The 16,910-nt window shown below is 41.7% G+C and overlaps 1 protein-coding gene across 2 annotated transcripts in view; it reads left to right on the top strand.

The window, feature by feature from the left end:
- CWF19L2 (CWF19 like cell cycle control factor 2) overlaps positions 1–16,910 on the top strand; it is a 304,447-nt gene that overhangs the window by 232,176 nt on the left and 55,361 nt on the right. For both annotated transcript variants that reach the window (XM_073613129.1, XM_073613128.1), the window contains exon 14: positions 16,698–16,814. In XM_073613129.1, the coding sequence (XP_073469230.1) occupies positions 16,698–16,814 (117 nt within the window). The remainder of the gene's footprint in view (positions 1–16,697; positions 16,815–16,910) is intronic.

The raw sequence follows: 16,910 nt of genomic DNA, 5'->3' as shown, positions 1-16,910 counted from the left end.
GTAAAACCCATTAGGGTTTACTTCCTCTTTAAGAGAGGTCTGGACTCCAGAGAGAGAGAGAGATGTCATTTTGCCCCTGTACAAATCATTAGTAATAACTCATCTGGAATATGCAGTTCACTTTTGGGCACCAGTTTTCAAAAAGGATATCGGAGAGGTGAAGAAAGTGCGGAGAAGGGCAACCAAACTGATAAGAAGCATGGAGGAGCTCAGCTATGAGGGAAGATTAGGGGAACTGAATTTATTCACTCTTGAGAAAAGGAGATTAAGGGGGATATGATCACCATGTATAAATGCATAAATGGTCCATTTAGTGAACTTGGTGTTGAGTTATTCACTTTAAGGTCATCACAGAGGAGAAGGGGCACTCTTTACGTCTGGAGGAAATGAGATTTGATCCCCCAAAACAGAAATGCTTCTTCACAGTAAGAGCTGTGAAAATGTGGAATAGTAGTTAAATGAGAAAAAGCATCCCTTACGTCTCTGTGCATATAAACACTAATATAGTATGCTAAAAGCATAGTACCCAGATGTAACACATGAACAAAAAAGTTATAACCATGAAAATAGAACCAAAATAAGTTCCCCTTTATTACAAGCACTAATGCAAACAATAAATTCCATGCTGAAGAACCTGACAAACGTTCAAATATAAATGTACATTGCCAAGAGCCAATATTAACTTATCTTAATAGAAGAAGCTCTCCCTGCTTCTGGCTCTTCTGCAAACCCAGGGCATTCATGTCACCGATTACTTGGGCACCCCAACTGATGAACTACTGAACCATAATCCTTGTCTGCCCACGTTCAAAGAATAATTCAGTTTTCAGACCTCAGCATTTTAACATACTCATAACAAGGAACACGAAAATCCAATCCTTGAATCGTCAAATGCTTCTTCCAGCCAGGCAAAGCTCTCCTGGATATGGTGGGTCTCCAAACCTACCTTTTAATAGGGAGTCATGCCTTCATATGCCTTTGAAGGTAGTAACAATGGATGGCAGCCTTACAGTCTGGGGCCTAGTTTATAACTTCTTGACTGTCCAAGAGCATGGTCCTCAGAGGAGTTGTAACTCCTTGTCAACATTTTGGAACTGAGAGCCATTAGATTATTTCTACAACACTGGAACTCCTTTCTGCAAGATGACCCAGTTGTTGTGCAATTGGACAATGCCACAACAGGGGCCTACATAAATCTTTAGGGGGGCATCAGAACTGAAGCTGCACTAGGAGAAACAAGTCTTCTGCTCTCCTGGGTGGAAACTTATATTCCAGTTTTCTTAGCAGTACACATTTCTGGAGTGAACAACTGGCAGCCAAAACTTTTGAGTCACCAATGCCCACCACAGGTGAGTGGTCTCTGTACCCAAAGATTTTTTCAAAGCTTCTGTTAAAGATGGGGAAAACCAGACGTTGACATCCTGGCCTCTGGGTTCAAAAACAAGCTGAACAAATTCATAGCCAAGACCAGGTATCCTTTAGCCCAGAGATATGCAATTAGCGGGCCTCCAGCTGTTGCAGAACTACAAGTCCCATGAGGCATAGCAAGACTCTGACAGCCAGAAGCATGAAACCCAGAGGCAGAGTCCTGATGGGACTTGTAGTTTTGCAACAGCTGGAGGTCCGCTGATTGCATATCCCTGCTCTAGCCTATGCAGTAGATGCTCCAGTGATTCCTTGGACCCAATTCAAACTTGTCTATGCTTTCCCTCCAATGAAGATCCTTCCTCAACTGCTGTGCAGGAGAGTGTAGGAAAGAGTTTTGGTGATTCTCATTGCTCCAAATTGACCCAGAAGAATGTGATACAGAGGGGTTGATTTACTAAAGGCAAATAGACTGTGCATATTTGCAAGTGCAGTTGCTCCAGAGCTTAATAAATTAGGGAGAGCTCTGCAGGCTTCTATCATTCAATCATGCAAGCAAAAATGCTGTCTGTTTTTATTTAATTCTCCTTGACTGTGATTGGGTGTTTTGTGTAAATTGTAGCTTTACCTCATTTACTAAGCTCTGAAGCAACTGCACTTGCAGAGTGTGACTGCACTTTCAAAGGTGCACAGTCTATTTGCCTTTAGTAAATCAGCCCCAAAGACATACTCAGACTTTGGCAGACAAGCCTTGCTGTCTTCCAGGTAGACCAGGCTTACTGGCCCAAGGACCCCTGTTCCATCCTGCTTCTCAATCAATCTCTTTAATGGCATTACCGTTGAAACCCCAAGTCCTAATAGGAGTATTTTTGACTCTGTTATTCCCACCCCACTCACAGCAAGAAGATCTAATTGCAACAAGATATGCCATTGAACATAAAAGGCTTACTTCGCATGGTATGAGAACAGACAGCTGAACCCTAGAGAACACTCTATTACTTGTTTTTTGGCCTTTCTACAGACTGGTGTTGACCAGCATCTGGCCCTGAGTACCTTCATGGCACAGGTTTCTGCTTTATCCATTCTCTTCTGGAAACCACTTGCCCCACAATCCCTAATTAGGACTTTTCTTCAGGGAGTTGCTCATAGAAATCCTCCAATTCGACATCCTTAGGATCTCATCCTGGTGTTCTTTGTCCCTCCTTTGAACCTATTAGATGCATTTCCCTTGGAAGACCATGTAAGGTTGCCTTCCTGGACACCAATACTTCTGTTAGGTTAGGCGTGTCTGATTTGGCAGCTACTTCCTGTAAAAAAAACCTCTTCTGTATTTACTCATGGCCAAATGATTTTGAGACCAAAATCTTTTTTTTTTTTAACCTAACATGGTCCATCTTTCCACCTCAATGTGGACATTGTCCTTGCTTCCTCTGTCCCGCTCCAAAACATGACAAGGAAATTGCCTTACACATTCTGGATGTGGTCAGGGCCGTCAGGGTGTACCTAGCAGTCACAGCCTCTGTTCACAAGATGGACTATTTCTCCATTCTGCCTGAAGGTCCTCTCATAGGAGACATCCTGCTTCCCGATCCTTGATTGCCAGGGGACAACTTATTTCTAAGGCCTATACCTTTATTTAAACAATGGGTAGCAGTGTGCTTAGCAATGGTAAGTATGACTAAAATTGGATAGTGATATCAGTTCTCCAGTAAAAATATGCCTCCCCAGCATCACACACAGCTGCTTGTCTGAATCGCCTCTGCTGGACCTGTGCAGTGATGAAGAGAAGACAAATCCTACTGATGGGCCACAGACAGCAAAAAACAAAAACCTAACACTGGGTCTTGACACTCCCACTGCTATACTCAAAATAAACATTTTGGCTTTACATACAATTTAATTAGAAGTGTAATACATCTTGGTGATGCTTCTGTCCCGTGTTTTTATAGGATCATTGGTTTGGAGGCTCTTGGATATAATTTGCGCAGAGCTTGAAACCGTTATTATGCAGCTAATGGGATACACTAAAGATCCTGCTTGCCTTTTGCTGTCCTGCTTGTGTGATTGGAATTAAATTGTATGCAAAATGGTTGCCAGATTGAAGGTTGTTTGAAGGTCGTGTTTTCTGGCAATGCTGTTGCTGAAGGTTTCTGCATTTCCAATTAAATCGCTGGTTGTTTCTTCTGTTCTGGTCACACATTAAAATTGTCACGTTTTCATAGCACAGATGTGATACATTAGCGTTATATGTGGCCAGCTGTATTGTGAAAACAAATGAGCGACAATACAGACACCTATTGGGCTCTACTACAGAGATTGAGAGTCCTTACACCAAGAGATTTATAAGCTTATTTAATGAGGCAATGTACACATTTCCATAACCCAATCATGACTTTTTTTTTTAACAGGTAAGTTTATTGATTTTGGATTAAAAAAAAAACGAAATAATAGGGTTGCACTGATACTGATTTTTTTTTTATCGGCGAGTATGAGCACGGATACCTTCAGTCAAGTACTCGCTAATGCTTTTGGTCAAGTATTCACTGATATTGAGTACAATACTTTGCGGTGCGATTTGCGTCAATACAAAATGAATGGGCGCAAATCACACTGCAAAGAATTGCATGCGATTTGAACAGGAATATGGTGCGTTTCCTGTCTGAATCGCATGCGATTTTCCCCACTGCTCCTGTGTGTGTATATAGAAAGTGCCATCTAGTGGGCACTGCCATCTAGTGGGTAGTTAAAATTTTTTTTAGAACTCACAGTACATATCTGGCCACATGCAAAATAATCTACATAGGTGTCCCGGTCGGTCCATGATAGCAAATCAGGGCCGCTGAAGGAGAAGTTCCGGGACCCCGTGGGCATAGGGCGGAAGTGATGTCAGCTTGGGGGCGGACCGCCTCTACATCCCCTCTAGCCCCTGTGAGCACCTCCCGTGCACACACACAGGAGCAGTGAGGGAAATTGCATGTGATTTGGACAGGAATCGCACCACATTCGTGTTCAAATCGCATGCTAGTCTTTGCAGTGTGATTTGCGCCCATTAATTTTGTGCTGATGCAAATGGCACCGCAAAGTATCGGTTTTGGTATCGGGAGCATTTGGGTGAGTACTGATACTCATGCAAATGCTTGGTATTGGCACTGATACCGATATCAGTGCATCCCTACTAAATAACATCCAAATTTGTCACTTGTACAGTACGTCAAGTCATAACAGAAAGTAGACTACAAATTAGCATTTGTTAATCCAAGGGGATTATTACATATTTCACAATGAAATCACATCATATCAAAAATTCACACATCTAAAAAGGAGAAATAGAATATACCCATCTGCCAGCAGGCAAACTGGCAGCACAGGAGATACTAGAGAAGTATTATTTTGGTTGAGTCTCAAAAGTGGGGGGAGAGGAGAAAAGCACAGCACGTTTTTGTAAATAGAAGTTGTAACAGTTGTGGTGGTCATTGCTCTTGTGTATGACAGGGGTTGTGGGGCTGGGGTGCAGTTCCTAGAGGAAAAAGATAAATCATCTAGACATAGGATTCAATCCATGTGCATCCACCCTGCTTTCAGAGGTTTTATCAGACTTTGTAGGCAATTCTAACCAGCGTAAGTGAGCTTGTAAGAAATCAGAGCCATGTTATTAGTAGTTTGTCTAGATTTTACAGGAGATTGAGTTTCCATCTATGTAGAATCTCACACCTAGCATAAGGTGCTGCATACAAGATTAACAGTTTTGAATGGTGGGTAGTCTTCATATTATCCGTAACACCTAGAAGCATAAATAAAGGGTCCACTCCCAACATCTGACTTCCCACAGTATTGAGAGTACCTGCCAACTCCTGCCAAAAGGACTCGAGGTGAGGGTAGGTACACCCCACGTAAATAAAGAACCTAGGTGCAGTCTGACAACCTATGGCACAATGCCTAGACATTAAGGTACATAGCGGCAAGTTGTATCTCTGGAAGAGGCTATTCAGCCTCAAGTTGTTGCAGGAAAGCCTTAAATATAAGCCCTCATGCACACAGGCTGTTAAAAAAACATTATGAAAACGCCAGTATCTTTGCAGTGATTTTTTTTTACTTTTTTCAGCTTTTTTCAGCTTTTTATGCAATAGCGTTTTTTAGCGTTTTTGAGCGTTTTTCCGCGTTAGCGTTTTTGAGCGTTTTTTTTTTTTTCAATTTTTTTTTTTTTTTTTTTTTTCAATGGATCAAAAACGCTAAAAAACGTTGGTGAATGACGTTTTTGAGCGTTTTTCAGCGTTAGAGCGTTTTTACAGCTGAAAAACGTCTCTCAGAACCCACTGGTCCTGGGTTTTTTTTTACAGCTTAAAAACGCCTATGCCACTTGAAGCTCAAAAACGCCTAGGTGGGCATGAAGCCATAGACTAACATAGACAGGCCTTTTTAAGGCTCAAAAAAGCAGCTGTAAAAACGTCCGTGTGCATGAGGACTAAGGAAGAGAGTGGCTTGTTAATTCTATCCATAATTAAAAATGTTTCAATAGAATATGAGGCAAGGGTAATAGAATTAGGAAATTGGGCCTGAATCTTGTGTCTTAACAGTAGAACTTGGAAAAACATCCAAGTAGATAACTAAAAGGGAGTTCTATCAAACTCTACCAATGTACAGTACCATTTGGCAGCATTTGATCCAGGGTTCAATACCAAACCTGTGGATAAGTAAAGGTTTGTAGATGGGGGAGGAGAGAGATTTCTCCATAAGGCCTCATGCACACTGGACGTTAAAATAAGGTTATAAAAACGTCAGTAGCTTTACAGTGAGTTTTTCAACTTTTTTCAACTTTTCTTCAAAATTTTTATCGTTTATTAGCGTTTTTTCTTTTTTTTTTTTTCAATGTGTCAAAAACGTTAAAAAAACGCTGGTGAGTGACGTTTTTGAGCAATTATTGACGTTTATCAGCGTTAGAGCGTTTTTACAGCTGAAAACCGTCTCTCAGAACCCACTAGTTTTGGGGTTTTTTTACTGCTCAAAAACGCCACTGCCCAAAACTGCTGATAACAGCCTATGTGTGCATGGACACATAGGATAACGTGATGGAGAGTTTAATGACTGTAGAAAAAAACAGCTTAAAACAGCTGCTGTAAAAACGTCAAAAAACATCCAGTGTGCATGAGGCCTTAGGGGTTGATTCGAGAGAAGGTATTAGGGACAGCTTAATTTTCCCTCGCCTTTATCCTGACCATAAGAGTGGTCTTCATGGGTGTTGTAATGACAGAGTTGAACCAGGGCTCCTGAAAAGTCAGACTACTGAATTTGCATCAAGTGTCACTGCCAGGTTGTGTGCTTGTTGGGAAAACCACCAGCAGAATGTGACCAGTACTACTGCCCAGTAATACTTAGGAAGAGATGAAAGCCCCAGACTTCCTCTAGACAAGGGGCAACTGCAGGATGTCCTTAGCCCACCTATGGGTCTTTCCAGTCCAGATAAACAAGGATATAACGTTATCTATTTTGTTAAAGAACACTGGTATACAGACAGGGGTATTCCTAATGCAATTGACAGCTTTCTGTGAACTTTCTGGAAAAAGAGAGCAGGAGCGTGGCTTACTGAGCGCCGTGTATTTTAATGGGCGCACACAGCCTTGGCCAAGAGCTCACACACACAGGGGTCTTTTTTTTACAGCTGGCTAGCTGAAGGAGACACTTTCATGTAGTCAGGCTTGGACAGCAGTGGGAGACCAACCGGACAGCAAATAAAGGAGCATTTCCCAGGAGGACTTAAAATATTCTGCAAGTCTATGCTTCTACAATAAAACAAAAATAGGGTTTGATATCACTATAAGAGTTAATTGAAAGAGCAAGGGGTGTAGGTTATCATTAATATATTGAGAGAGATCACTCTGTCATGATTCCTGGGTATTTAAAACAGAAAACCCAGATAAGTGGGGTATCAGTAGGTCGTCCAACAAGAATACCAGAGATTTGTCCCTGCCTCAACTCGCTATGTGTTTCAAATGTCTCTGATCTAATGTTGACATGGATGCAACTACTGTATATCAAGTGCAGGAGCTGTAGCCAACAAAGGTGGGTCCAAATTCAAACTTGTGGAGGACATGCCACAGACACAGCCATTCAACAGAATTGAATGTCTTTTCGGCATCTGAAGAGACAACCATCCTACTTGCTCCCCTTCCACACATTATCTCTATGTTGATGAATGGGCAACTCCGATTGATATCAATTTTGCTTGTCTGGAATAAAACCCGACTGATCCTCAATGGTTGTAAAAATATTCTTTAGGCGATTCGCCAGAACCTTTAGCATCCGCATTGAGCTGCTTTCACACTGAGCAAATTTTGAAGTTTTGCGTTAAAAAAAAAGCACAAGAAAAGCTGAAGAAAGCTTTGTTTCTTTAAATTACCGTATTTATCGGCGTATAACACGCACATTCATTTTAAGAGGGAAGTTTCAGGAAAAAACTAAAATTTTTAATAAGGAACTTTGAAGCAAAATAAGGGTCAGTGCCCATCTGCAGCCTCATCATTGCCATCAATGAAGCCTGATAAATGCCCATCTGCAGCCTCACAAGTGCCTTCAATGCAACCTCATTAGTCTACATCAATGCAGCCTCACCATTGCCATCAATGTAGCAGCCTTGCCATTGCCATCAATGCAGCAGCCTCACCACTGCCATCAGTGCAGCCTGATCGATGCCCATCTGCAGCCTAGAGGTGACAGGGAGGGGGGCGGGATAAGCGCCGACAGATTACATACAGTGAGAATCTCCTATGATAGAACAGTGGTCCATTGGCGGCCCTGGAGACGGGACTTTCTATTACAGAGGCCGCCAAGTAAACAGGAGATTCTCACTGTATTTAATCTGACGGCACTCATCCCGCCCCGCTCCCTGTCCCCTCAGAGGCAGCTAAAATTGAAGTATTGGCGTATAACACGCACATGCTATTTGCACCCGATTTTCATGGTGAAAAAGTGAGTGTTATACGCCAATAAATACAGGATGTTGCGATGTAAAAAATCCTGCTTGCCGCGTTTTTGGTGCATATTTGGTCAGTAAAATAAATACGCACCTCCCCATTGAAATGCATTGAAAATGCAGAAAAAATGCACCCATGTTGTGTTTTTTTTAAGGTTTTTGAGTCACATGTCCTGTGAAAAATGCACTGCAAACGCGGTAAAATCGCTGCACAAACGCATCTGTGGTTTTACCACATTTTTCCTACACATGAGTGTGAAAGTGCCCTTAAGTTTGGGATTGACCGAACAACAAAAGTCAGGATTCCTCCAGAACTCAGAAATGACCACCACTATTGCCTCTGACATTGATGGGAGCTGTGCCTGTGCCATTGTTGTAGTCTCGCATCATTTTTACTTTTCATATAGTTATATAGTTAGTCAGGTTAAAAAAAAAAAAAAGACACTAATCCCTCCAGTTTAACCAACATTAACAAAAAAAAAAAAAAAATATATATATAACCTAGAGCTGCAAAAAAAATTGTAAATACTACCTGCTTAAGAAAAGTTGTTCATTTTTATAGCCTTCATTTTTAGGTGGAATTTCTATTTATTCTGTTTTCAACATAGCAAAAATATTGAAATCACGCAGATTAGTGCGGTTTGCACTGCCGATTTCATTGCAGCTTGCAACTTTATTTAACAGAAGTCTATGCAAGTCACAATGAAATGAGTAAAAAGTAGTGCAGGAACCTTTTTCATAATCACTGCGACATGAACGGTTCCATTGCCAGCAGTGGGGTGCGACTTGTCACAAGACATGACAAGTCAAGAAGGATGTCTGCTTACATTCGCGGGTGCCCAACCCGGAACTAGGAATCGCCTGCAAAACGAATATGAGGGAGCTGCTTGACGCTGGTCTCACGTCCTATACTGGCGTGTGTTCCACTGGGTCCATCAATCAAGACACAGCGTTGAATATTATGGACGTTGTATAAATTCAATATATTGTTTCTAATTAACTTTTTTTTACACTATATATAAGGTTATATATTGCACTTTAAGCACTAGTCACTTTAATCTTTGCTGTGGAGTTTATGGTTTATTTGTATGCGCATTTTCACTTTTTTCCAGGTTATGTGGTCCTAAAAAGATTCTTTCAGTATAATTTTTTAAGTGTAGCGCCCCCTATCACTTCTTTCTCCAATAACTACAATATGACTTGTGTTGCAATTATATATGCTATATTATTTTTATTTATTAACTGCTGTTTTTTCCCTATGAAAGTGGAGTTACCCTTTAAGGTAAAAAATGTTTAGAGTTTAGCACCTTTTCCTCCATGATTCTGACTTTTACAGCACAGAGATGCCAGTGTGGCCACTTCAGCAAGCCTCTCTGTCAGTACATCCTTTCTGTACCTCTGGGTACCATTCTGAGTTTTGGCATGCAAACCCCAAAAACAAGTTAAAAGAAATCACTATATCTTGTGCAGAAATCTCCCATGTTGGTCTACTCTAACCGCACATTATGATTTCCACTGAGCCGGAATAGAGTGTAAAGAGGCAAGACTGCTAGGTTGATTACACTGTTTAGGGGTCTTTATTATGGGTCAGATGACAGCGGGATCACATTACAGTTAATTTAGAGTATGGAGACATTGAGATCAATAGAAAAAGCCAGTGCAAAAGCTGCAGTGTATTACAAAGGTAGATCAGAAGGCGGTTGTGTTTACAGCAGTATTAGGACTATACACAATGTGATTTACAGGTGCATCTCAAAAAATTAGAATATCATCAAAAAGGCTGTTTTCACACTGGGGCGGCAGGTCTGTTAGCGGTAAAGCGCCGCTAGTTTTAGCGGTGCTTTTTGGCCGCTAGCAGCCAAAGAAGGGGTTAATAGCGCCCGTGTTGGCGATTTTAAAACGAATTTCAGGTGCTTCGAAACCGCTGCCCATTCATTCTAATGGGCAGGGGCGGTGTAGGAACACTGTATACAGCGTTCCGACACCGCCCCAAAGATGCTGCTTGCAGGACTTTTTTCCCCGTCCTGCAAGTGCACCACCCCAGTGTGAAAGCATTCGTGCTTTCACTCTTGGGAGGCATGAGAGGCAGTTTTCAGGCATTTTACACACTATTTTTAGCGCTAAAATGCTTGAAAACTGCCTCAGTGTGAAAGCAGCCAAAGTTTATTTCAGTAATTCAATTCAAAAAGTGGAACTCCTATATTATATAGGTTCATTACACACAGAGTGATATATTTCAAGAATTTCTTTCTTTTAATTTTGATGATTATGGCTTACAGCTAGTGAAAACCCAAAATTCAGTATATCAGAATATTACATAAGACCAGTAAAAAAAATGATTTTTAATACAGAAATGTTGGCTTACTGAAAAGTATGTCCATGTACAGTATAGTATGAACTCAATACTTGGTCGGGGCCCCTTTTGCATGAGTTACTACATCAATGCGGCGGGGCATGGTGATGATCAGCCTGTGGCACTGCTGAGGTGTTATGGAAGCCCAGGTTGCTTTGATAGGGGCCTTCAGCAAGTCTGCATTGTTGTCTCTGGTGTCTCTCATCTTCCTCTTGACAATACCCCACAGATTTTCTATGGGGTTTAGGTCAGGCGAGTTTGCTGGCCAATCAAGCACAGTGATACCATAATCATTAAACTAGGTATTGGTAATTTTGGCAGTGTGGGCAAGTGCCAAGTCCTGCTGGAAAATTAAATCCCTATCTCCATAAATCTGATCAGCAGAGAGAAGCATGAAGTGCTCTAGAATTTTCTGGTAGAGGGCTGCACTGACTTTGGACTTGATAGTGGACAGTGGACCAACACCAGCAGATGAAATGGCTCCCGAAATCATCACTGACTGGAAACTTCACACTGGACCTCATTCAACTTTGCCTCTGTGCCTCTCCGCTCTTCCTCCAGACTCTGGGACCTTGAATTCCAAATGAAATGCAAAATTTACTTTAATCTAAAAAGGGAACTTTGGACCACTAAGTAACAGTCCAGTCCCTTTTTTCCTTAGCCCAGGTAAGGCGCTTCTGACGCTATCTTTGGTTCAGGAGTGGCTTGACACAAGGAATGTGTGTGGTGGCTCTTGAAGCACCGACACCAGCCTTAGTCCACTCCTTTTCTCCCAAATTCTTGAATGGCCTTTGCTTCACAATCTTCTCAAGGCTGTGGTTATCCCTGTTGCCTGTGCACCTTTTTCTACCACACTTTTTCCTTCCACTCAACTCTCCATTAATATGCTTGGATACAGCACTCTGTGAGCAGCCAGCTTCTTTAGCAATGACCTTTTGTGACTTACCCCCTTTGTGGAGGGTGTCAATTACTGTCTTCTGGACAACTGTCAAGTCAGCAGTCTTCCCCATGATTGTGTAACCTACTGAACCAGACAGAGAGACCATTTACAGGCTCAGGAAACCTTTACAGGTGTTTTGAGTTAATTGGCTGATTGGAGTGTGACACCATGAGTCTATAATATTGAACCTTTTCACAATATTCTACTTTTCTGAGATACAGAATTTTGGATTTTTACTAGCTGTAGGCCATAATCATCAAAATCAAAAGAAAGAAATGCTTGAAATATATCACTCTGTGTGGTATAAATCTATATAACATAGGCGTTTCACTTTTTGAGGACTTTGGACCACTGAGTAACAGTCCAGTCCCTTTTTTCCTTAGCCCAGGTAAGGCGCTTCTGACGCTATCTTTGGTTCAGGAGTGGCTTGACACAAGGAATGTGTGTGGTGGCTCTTGAAGCACCGACACCAGCCTTAGTCCACTCCTTTTCTCCCAAATTCTTGAATGGCCTTTGCTTCACAATCTTCTCAAGGCTGTGGTTATCCCTGTTGCCTGTGCACCTTTTTCTACCACACTTTTTCCTTCCACTCAACTCTCCATTAATATGCTTGGATACAGCACTCTGTGAGCAGCCAGCTTCTTTAGCAATGACCTTTTGTGACTTACCCCCTTTGTGGAGGGTGTCAATTACTGTCTTCTGGACAACTGTCAAGTCAGCAGTCTTCCCCATGATTGTGTAACCTACTGAACCAGACAGAGAGACCATTTACAGGCTCAGGAAACCTTTACAGGTGTTTTGAGTTAATTGGCTGATTGGAGTGTGACACCATGAGTCTATAATATTGAACTTTTTCACAATATTCTACTTTTCTGAGATACAAAATTTTGGATTTTCACTAGCTGTAGGCCATAATCGTCAAAATTAAAAGTAAGAAATGCTTGAAATATATCACTATGTGTGGTATAAATCTATATAATAGAGGAGTTTCACTTTTTGAATTAAATTACTGAAATAAATTAACTTTTTGATGATATTTACATTTTTTGAGATGCACCTGTATGTTTATCACAATGATGGGGGGAATAGGATGTGGGCTGAGATTTACCCTGATGCCACATAGAGCAAATCTGTGTATTGCCCATGCAGATTCCCTTTCCCAGCAGCTTTTCTTCCCTCAGTTGTTTGATACCCAGTGCCTGAGCACATTTAATCTCATTCAAATAGGGTTTAAATCTACTGTAAAATTCAACGGTAGCTGTCCCTAATAACCTTCAGCATAGAATCTGTCATTGCTGCTGAGTAGGTTAGTAAAGGAATCATTTTGCCAGCATGTTTTACAGGCTTTTGCCAAAGAAATAAAACGATTCTAGCCAGCAGAATCGAGCAACGACACCATTTTTTATTTTTTTGCTTTGATTACAGTGAGATTAGTTTGTAGCTTGAAGCTATAGACCGAATCAGGTTAGCATGAAATTGCTGCACAGATGAAATTCAGCACTTGTAGCATTACCAGTATGTGGCAATGGGTACTGGCCTGCATCTGGAAGATGAAAACTGACACCTTGTTCTTGAAGAAAGGCCGTACACGTTAATGGTTGTTGCCGCTGCAGCGTCATAGATGGAATCATACCTCAGAAAATAATTCCCAGTTTTTTAAAATAAAGATAACAAATATATGTCAGGCCTGTCTAGTTTATTTGCTTATTTGTCACATACAACCTTTGCTGAAAGGATTTTTTACAGATCCTTATTTGCTATGAATGTACCAGTTTTTTAGGGAGGGGCAATACCCCATAAAACCACAAGGTGTAGACTAAAAATTAGATTTTATGGAGAAGGGCTTAAAAAGGAACTCCTAGCACATCAAATATGTAGTTGTGCAGTAGCTATAAGAGGGAAAGCTTTTTACCCTTGCTTTTATTTTTTGGGTGCAGTGTGTATAAAAATTGCATAATGCGATTCATGTATGAACTTCCACTTTTCTTCTTGTGGGCAGTATTGGCAATTTATATGTACACATGTAGCACCCTCTACCTTTTGTGTATACTGTCAGTGCAGGTAAATTTAGGCAGGCCTAGCTGTGAGCTAGGCCTGTTTGTTTTGATCTGGGGGCAGGGGGAGTGGTTTTAGTGTAGCAGCAGGTGACTAACATGTGCCTCAGCTCTTCCAGGGAGAAGGTTCTGTTAAAGGGGCAGGGCAGAGAGCTGGAGTGACATATGGTGTATGTGGGAGCCCTGACCAATCCCCAACTAGGATTGACAGGGGGCAGGCCTCCTATAATATACCCATGGTCAGCCTGCTGTGGGAGGAGTTGTCAGGTGGATGAACTGAATGATGGAGTGTTAGACTGTCGTGGTCTAAGGAAACCCCCTTTCTGGGGGTATTTCCTACTGCGAATGCGTGAGTCACGCTGTGCTTTCTGAATGGTCCCGCTGTCTTCTAGGATCTCTGTGTGTCCCAAAAGGCAGCGGGGGGATAGAGGAGGGGCCGGAAATGTCGTAGATCGTCGTGCAGCGATCTTACCAGGAAGTGGGAGCGGGTACCTGTCAAAACCAGGTACTTGCTCCCCCCCCCCCCCCCCCCCCCAAAAAAAGTGCCAAATGTGGCAATGGAGGCTCCGCTTTAAGTATAGCTATTTCCTCCAGTTGGTAATAATTTATCATTTTGGAATTAGCAAAAAGTTTTCTTGTGAAACATTAACCACTTGACAACTGGGCACTTAAACCCCCCTCCTGCCCAGACCAATTTTCAGCTTTCAGCGCTCTCACACTTTGAATGACAATTACTAAGTCATGTAATACTGTACCCAAATTATTTTTTTGTCCTTTTTTCATACAAATAGAGCTTTCTTTTGGTGGTATTTGATCACCTCTGGGTTTTTTATTTTTTGCGCTACAAATGAAAAAAGACCGAAAATTTTGAAAAAAAACGCATTTTTCTTAGTTTCTGTGATAAAATTTTGCAAATTATTAATTTTTCTTCATAAATTTTGGCCACAATTTATACTGCTACATATCTTTGGTAAAAATAACCCAAATTAGTGGATATTATTTGGTCTTTGTGAAAGTTAGAGAGTCTACAAACTATGGTGCAAATCATAAAAAATTGATCACACCTGATGTACTGGTGGCCTATCTCATTTCTTGCGACTCAAACAAGCCAGGAAAGTACAAATACCCCCCAAATGACCCCTTTTTTGAAAGTAGACATTCCAAGGTATTTAGTAAGATGCATGGTGAGCTTTTTGATGTTGTCATTTTTTCTCACAATTCTTTGCAAAATGAAGATTTTTTTTTTTCCCATAAAATTGTCATTGTAATAGGTTATTTCTCTCACATGACATGTATATACCACAAATAACACCCCAAAATACATTCTGCTACTCCTGAGTATTACGATACCACATGTGTGAGACTTTTTCACAGCCTGGCCACATAGAGAGGCCCAACATGCAGGGAACACCATCAGGTGTTCTAGAAGCATAAATTGCACATCTAACTTGTTGACTACCTATTACACTTTTGAAGGTCCTAGAGCCCCAGGACAATGACAAGTGACACTGACGTGGCACTGATGACAGATGGCACTGATACGTGGCACTGATGACACTGATGTGGCACTGATGACAGATGGCACTAATACGTGGCACTGATGACAGATGGCACTAATACATGGCACTGATGACACGTGACACTGGTGACAGATGGCACTAATATGTGGCACTGATGACACATGGCACTGATGACAGATGGCACTAATACGTGGCACTGATGACAGATGGCACTAATACGTGGCACTGATGACAGATGGCACTAGTACATGGCACTGATGACACGTGACACTGATGATAGATGGCACTGATACGTGACACTGATGACAGATTGCACGTGACACTGACAGGTGGCACTGATGACAGGTGGCACTAATATGTGGCACTGATGACAGATGGCACTAATGACAGATGGCACTTATACGTGGCAGTGGGGACAGATGGCAGTGGGGACACTTTTTTCCTTTTTTTTTTTTTAATTTTTTTTTTTTTTACACTTACCGCTGCATCGGCTCGCTCTCCCTCACACGCTGTTTACATATGAGATCAACTCTCATTGGCACCGCCGATCGCGATGAAAACGGCCGCTATGATTGGCCGTTTTCAGCGCTCTGTGACTGGTTGTGTCCAAGGGACACGGCCAGCACAGAACTTCCCCGATGCCTGCCCGCGGGAGCGCGCATCGCGGAAGTAAACAGGAGGATGTCCAGGGATGGCCTCCCGGCAATTAGCGTCCACGCTGCAGACATGGATGGATGGGTGAGTATTAAAAATTAATTAAATAGCATTTTTTGTTTCCGTTGCTCAGATTCAGTGTATTTTTGCTTTAAAGCCCAACTCCATGGTCAGAAAAAAGTCTGACTGCTCCATTTGCCTCCTATATTTTACACTTTTTTTTTTGTGCACACCTTGAAAAGAGTTGAAATGTTGCGGTCACATGACTGTCACTGTCTTTTTCATGCTGATTACATTGCCAGCATGTGAGAGGGGGCACATTCACATCGCAGCTGTTTGATGTGTGCTCCACTACTAGACTGCAATGTGCTGTGTCTGCATCTCCTGAAATGTCTTCACTACAGGAGGCATAGGCATGGCCATGGCCATGGCTGCCATCCCTGGAGGGGAAGTGGTTGGATGATGTTGGTAATGATGTGATGTCTGGGCCATTGTTGGAGAAGTGCTCCACAGAGGGGAGGAGTTGCAGTAACAGGTCAAAATCCTGTTGACCTGTTACTGCAATTGCTGAAGAAATGTAATGCAGATAAATTGTATAGAATTGGGCTTCAACTATTGCACTAACGCCACAAAGGACACGGGTCTTCAATTTACTTTAGAATAGTGCATAGGCCATTCAAAATAACGTGATCACTGGTTACCTGCTAGTCATAATATAACAATGTTGATGTGTATTGTGATTTTAGTGAGAGAAAAATATATTTTGATTTTTTTAGTTAGATAGCACAGAGGTCCAAATGTTTTTTATGTTGGCTTGAATTTTTATTTTTTTTTGTTTTTCTAGGTTTATATGTGTCTCCCCAACCACCTCTCTCTCACAGAGGGGCATTGTTTGATTGTGCCTCTACAGCACTGCATTGCTGCCACATTAGTGGATGAAGATATTTGGAATGAAATGCAGGTCAGTCATTTCTTTTTTTTTTACTTTCTACAGCGCAGGAAGTTGGGTTTAAAGATGAACTCCTGGCAGATATAAAATACACAAATGAATGCAGCT

This window comes from Aquarana catesbeiana, linkage group LG02, assembly GCF_042186555.1.
Source record: "Aquarana catesbeiana isolate 2022-GZ linkage group LG02, ASM4218655v1, whole genome shotgun sequence".
NCBI classification, from domain to species: Eukaryota; Metazoa; Chordata; class Amphibia; order Anura; family Ranidae; genus Aquarana; species Aquarana catesbeiana.
This window is presented reverse-complemented; position numbering and strand designations above follow the sequence as displayed.